At 46.8% G+C, this 5,534-nt stretch overlaps 1 protein-coding gene across 2 annotated transcripts in view; it reads left to right on the plus strand.

Moving 5' to 3' along the window:
- The window catches only part of Mtor (mechanistic target of rapamycin kinase), a 141,518-nt gene extending 136,276 nt beyond the window's left edge, over nt 1-5,242 (plus strand). Inside the window, exons 57-58 of one of the 2 annotated variants that reach the window (XM_008831630.2) lie at nt 3,138-3,243; nt 4,350-5,242. In XM_008831630.2, the coding sequence (XP_008829852.1) occupies nt 3,138-3,243; nt 4,350-4,365 (122 nt within the window). In that variant the 3' untranslated portion in view covers nt 4,366-5,242. The remainder of the gene's footprint in view (nt 1-3,137; nt 3,244-4,349) is intronic. The other variant, XM_029562740.1, reaches the window with a different exon arrangement.
- Nucleotides 5,243-5,534: the final 292 nt, after the last annotated feature.

A 5,534-nucleotide genomic window follows, 5' to 3' on the forward strand; every position in this document is an offset into this window, starting at 1 on the left:
CCGCATGGCGGCTACGAATCGTCCTTAACTCCAGTTCCAGGGGACTCTGAAGCCCTCTTCTGACCTCTGCGGCATTGCACGACACAGGTACACTCACATGCATGCAGGCAATACACTCATACACATAAAATAAAAATAATAAATAAAATATTTTTTTAAAAAGGAGGGGGCATGAGGCCAAGGAGGAGGCTGTCTTCTCAGTACATGGCTAGCTTACTGTGCCTGGGCTTCAGCCCCATGTGACTCACTCTCTGATGGGTAATGGAGCACCCCTTAGCCTACCTTTTCTTGCAGAAGATCCTTAACAGTATCCCTTGAAGTTTCCTTAGTCAACTCTGGAAATGAGTAAGGTTCTGTTGGCGTCTAGAAGAGTTTGAGAACTCCAGGGGAAGCCATTGGCGTTGTGATATGACACTGGAGGGTACCTGACCATTTGGACGGTGCCTGTCTACACCTTGGCAGCTGTCATGCAGAGGGAGAATGGAGGGGAGAGATGTATGATTTTGAAAATGGGCAACCCACACTGATCTCTTTCTTCTGTGGGAAGATGAAGGATTATGACATGGAGAGTAAGAGCAAGGGAAGCCAGAAATCCTGCTCTATCACTCACTTCCTATATAATGTTTGAACTCATCTCTTCATCTAGAAGATGACAAGAATCCCTAATAGAGGGAAGTGGGCTTAGGAAACACGGGATGCCAGGCATTGGGTGTCAGAGTGTGTCAGTTTTGTAATCAGAGATGCTCAGTTAAGCACCTGTCTGTGCTGAATGCTGAAGGAATCATGCCAGTTGAAACAGACAGCTTCCATGGGTTTGCAGGGCTCAGAATCTAGAGGAACACTGTTGTTAAGTGAAGGAGAGGTACTTAGGACTATGGCACCTGTGATGGCAGAATTTAATGTCATTTGTAAGTGCAGGAAAAGTTTTCCTAAGGAGACAATTCATGAGCTAAAATCTACCAGAGTTGATTAGGAGGATTTTATCCCAGGCAGAGATAGCAGCATGTACAGGAACCCTTTGGCAAGAGTGATGTCAGGAAAGAAGATTCCAGGGCAGGCGTTCTGGCCCCAGAGGAAGCTGACTGGGTGAGTGCGGTGTGGAATGACTGGCCAGGCTGGGCCAGAGCACACAGGGCTTTAGGTTCCCCCATGCAGTATCCTTAGGGCACTGGGAAACCACCAGAGGCATTTAGGTAGGGCCAGGTGGACATTAGGTTAGAGGGAAGGCATGCAGGCATACCATCACCTGGGCAAGAGAATCATTGATGAGACTAAGATAGTAGATGCAACTGAGCCTTTCTCTCTTTTTTTTAAGACAGTTTCACTATGTAACCCTAACTGGCCTGGAACTTACTATGTAGACCAGGCTGACTCAAACTTACAGATATCTGCCTGTTTCTACCTCTGTAGGGCTGGAATTAAAGGCATGTACCACCATGCCAGGCTGAGATCCTTTCTTGTTGGTTTCACTGAGACAGGATCTCATGTAGCCTATGCTGTTCTCAAACTTTCTATTTAGCTGAGGGTGATATTGAAATTCTGATCCTCCTGCCTCCGCCTCCCAGGTTCTAGATTTACAGGCTGCCTGGTTTATGTGGTATTGGAGATGGAACCCAGGCCTTGTGCATGCTAGGCAAGCCTCCACCAGATGAGGGTTTCATATCTATATCTCTAGCCCCAGGAGGCAAGAAACCTTGAGTCAAATCAAAGATTGGTCTAGGAGTAAATCTGAGTGGTAGCGCTCTTGCCTGCCATTCACAAGGCCCTGGGTTAGCACCACCAAAAAAATCAGAAAGGATTTCTGTGGATACCCAAGAGAAGGGATCAAGGATGACTCGGAAGTCACTGCTGACTAGCTGAGAGGTATGAGGAGCCCAACAGCCAGTTATTGGGGGAAGGGGACAAGGAAAAATGTGGCAGAACTTAAACATAAAACAGCAGCACCTTGTAAAGGGAGGAGAGAGGGTTAAGTGATCCAATCAATGACTTGGGGTGGGTACGGGGTCCTGAGTAATTCCAGGGCTTGTACTTGGGAAGCAAGTGCTCTCTCGCTCTCTCTCGCTCTCTCTCTCTCTCTCTCTCTCTCTCGCCTTTTTTAATGGGAGAGAGGAGTCAATGTCAGGTATCTTCCTCAATCACTCTCTAGTTTTAAAAATTTCTTAATTGGGGCTCCAATCAATGACTGGGTGTGGGTGTGGGGTCCTGAGTAATTCCAGGGCTTGTACTCGGGAAGCAAGTGCTCTCTCGCTCTCTCTCGCTCTCTCTCTCTCTCTCTCTCTCTCTCTCGCCTTTTTTAATGGGAGAGAGGAGTGTGTTTACAAAACTGAGGATTTGTAAATTCTTCACCCAAGGAGAGTGAAAATATATATGAGGCTATGGATACGAACAGGCTTCTAGGAGACCAGGTGGATAGATCCTGAGTGAAGGACAAGTTGGTCAGAAGTCGAGAAGGAACTCCAGGGCCATGAGAGAAGAGGGAACTGGCCAGTCTGCAAATGGTCCAACACAGCCTCAGGGCCCAAAACTATGCAAAGAATTAATTACCTTGTAAAGTAAGAGATGAGGGCATCTGCTCAGGGTGAGAAGGGAAATCCTGGCGTTTGTGGAGAGTGGGTAGACTGGAAACAGTCCTGATAGTAGAAAGCACTTTGCCAGCCAGGTGCAGCAAATCACAGGGAGACTGAGGCAGAATTGCCAAGAATTTAAAGCAGCCTGGGCTACATAGTAAGTTCTAAGCCAACCCAGCATCAAAAAACCAGACAGATGTAATAGTACATCCCTATAATCCCAGTACTTGGATGATGGAGGCAGGAGGATCAGTAGTTCAGGACCAGCTTTACATAATTATATAATTCTAGGCCAGCCTGGGCTTCATTTCCAACTTAAGTCGGATTTTGGAATAACTCCATTAAGCCACATCCCTGATGCTCCTGGGCTTAGCTAACTATGGGACTTCACCATCTTGAGATGCTCTGTATTAAGAGGAGACAAGTGTGTGTGCAAAGCACATTTAGGTGCAGGATAAATGCAGGTGTGCCCCATGAGGACTGGCTGACTGGGGCTGCATAGACGGCTGAGCCAGTCAGGCAGTCTCAATGTTGTGTACCCATGACAGCCTTTCTGCTTCTGCTTCCTAGGCCGAGATTTCTCTCATGATGACACCTTGGATGTTCCCACACAAGTGGAGCTGCTCATCAAACAAGCAACATCCCACGAAAACCTCTGCCAGTGCTACATTGGCTGGTGAGTGTGCTCTCAAAGAAGCAAGAGGCTGTCAGAATCAGCATGCTCAGGGGGCCAGGCATGGTGGCGCATGCCTTTAATCAATCTCAGTAGAGGCAAGCAGATCTCTGTGAGTTCAAGGCCAGCGAGGGATACACTGTCTCAAAACAATAATAGGACTGGAGAGATGGCTCAGCAGATAAGAGCACTGGCTGCTCTTGCAGAGGACCCAGGTTTGGTTCCTAGCACCAACACGGTGGCTAACAAATATCCATAACTTCAGTTCCAGAGGATCCAATGCCCTCTTCTGGCTTGTCTTGCCACCAGGCTAACACACAGTGCACTTACATACATGCTGGCAATAACACTCATACACATAAAATAAAAATAAAATAAATTATTAAGAAATAATAAATTAAAAATAGTAATAATGAAACAATCAGGCTGGGCCGTGGCTCATTCCTTTGATCTCAGCAGAAGCTCGGGCAGGTAGATCTCTGCGTTTTAGGCCAGACTGGTTTATATAGTGAGTTCCAGGTCAGCCATGGCTACATAGTGAGACCCTATCTCAAAAAAATAAAAAATTTTTAAATGAAAATCAGCATTGAAGCCTCAAAGCTAAAAGATGATTTGGTGGAACAGCTGTAAAGGACAGCTAGGGTTCACATCTCTTCGGAAGTTTGTAGTCACTGTGTGTACTCCTTATTTAACAAGGTTTGAGAAAACATAATTTAAAAGAACTGCACTAAGAGCAGTGGTTTAAAATGGGCAGGGCTCCTTATTTATCTGTGAGTATTTTTGGATTTTTGCCGTTACTTCAGAGATTCAGAAAGGGTCCAGAGCAAGCCTGAGCAATGACAGGGAGGATGACAAGACAGTGAGGACCTGGCAGTGCCCTGTGTTTGCCCAGGCACACCTGGAGACAGAAGCTTCAGAGAGGGGCGGGAGAAGTGTCTGTATGGACCTCAGGGCATTAGCCCTGGACTGGAGATGCCGAATATGTCCCACTTGGTCTCTAGGAATGCTCTGGGGCTTTCCAACATGGACTCTGCCCTTCCAGGGTATCTGGGTAAAGCTCTGAAGAAGCTCAGGTGACTGACACCCGCCCTTTGCTGTTTGCCTTCTAGGTGTCCCTTCTGGTAACTGGAGGCCTGGTGTACCACAGCATCTCTGACTCTTGTGTTTTGGTCTGTGCTTCCACTATACTGAAACCATGGTGATGAAGTTGGATGTTGTTAAATATTTTGAAATGTAAATGAAAAGAACTACTGTATATTCAAAGTTGGTTTGAACCAACTTTCTAGCTGCTGTTGAAAAAGATACTGTCAGAAACACAAGGCTTGATTCAGTTCCCAGGACAGTGAAACAGTAATCCTCCATAAGTCAAGCCATTGATTCTGAGGGAACAGAAGATCCATAACTTAGAAATACGGGTTTTGACTTAACTTACAAGAGAGCTCATCATAAGCATTTGCTGACAGAAAAGCCTGGTTGTTCCTCTCAACCTGGGTCCAGCAGACTCAGCACAGTCAGGAATGCCCAGGTCCTGGAGGACACTGACCAGGTTCTCCCATAGTAAGGAAGCAGACTTCAGCACTCCACCCATCCTGTTACCTCACTGGTCCCTGGACAGCAGCGGCAACATTTGCAGGATGAGCAAAAGTGAGTGAAAAGATCTGTCTTCTGTCTGACCCAGGGATGCTGCAACTCACAAGACCTGACTTGCCAGGAAGGGCGATTGTTCAGATGCCTGGCAGCCTTGGCCAAGCAGGTACACCAGGGATCGCATACAGTGCACCCGTACTGGCCCTGCTGTGTTCATTGAAGGCTGAATACCTGTGCTCAGAGCAGGGGCTCAGAACACAAATGCTGTCATGGAGGCGCTGAACACAAAGGGACATACTATGAGCAAGGTAAATATTCAACTCAGTGCACAAAGTATAAAGCATACCATGTCTAGACACCATGTTGTATCTGAATAACTTTTGTGCCAATAAATGACATCAGAATTTTAAAAACATGCATTGGCCTGGCTTTTTATTCATAATTATTCTAAAAAGAAGCATTGGACTGGGGATACAACTCAGCAGTAGGCTGCTTACCTAACATGCACAAGGCCTGCATCAGCTCCGAGTCCTACACAAGTAAGAAGGGATCCAGGCATAGTGGCACATGCCATTATAGTCCCAGCACTTGAGAGGCCAAGGCCAGAGGATAGGCATTCAAGACCAGCCTCAGACCTGCCTCAAAACTGGGGACTGAACCAAGCATGTTAGTACACGCCTTTAGGAGGCAGGGGCAGGTGGATCTGT

This window comes from Nannospalax galili, unplaced genomic scaffold, assembly GCF_000622305.1.
Source record: "Nannospalax galili isolate Female #2095 unplaced genomic scaffold, S.galili_v1.0 scaffold870, whole genome shotgun sequence".
NCBI lineage: Eukaryota > Metazoa > Chordata > Mammalia > Rodentia > Spalacidae > Nannospalax > Nannospalax galili.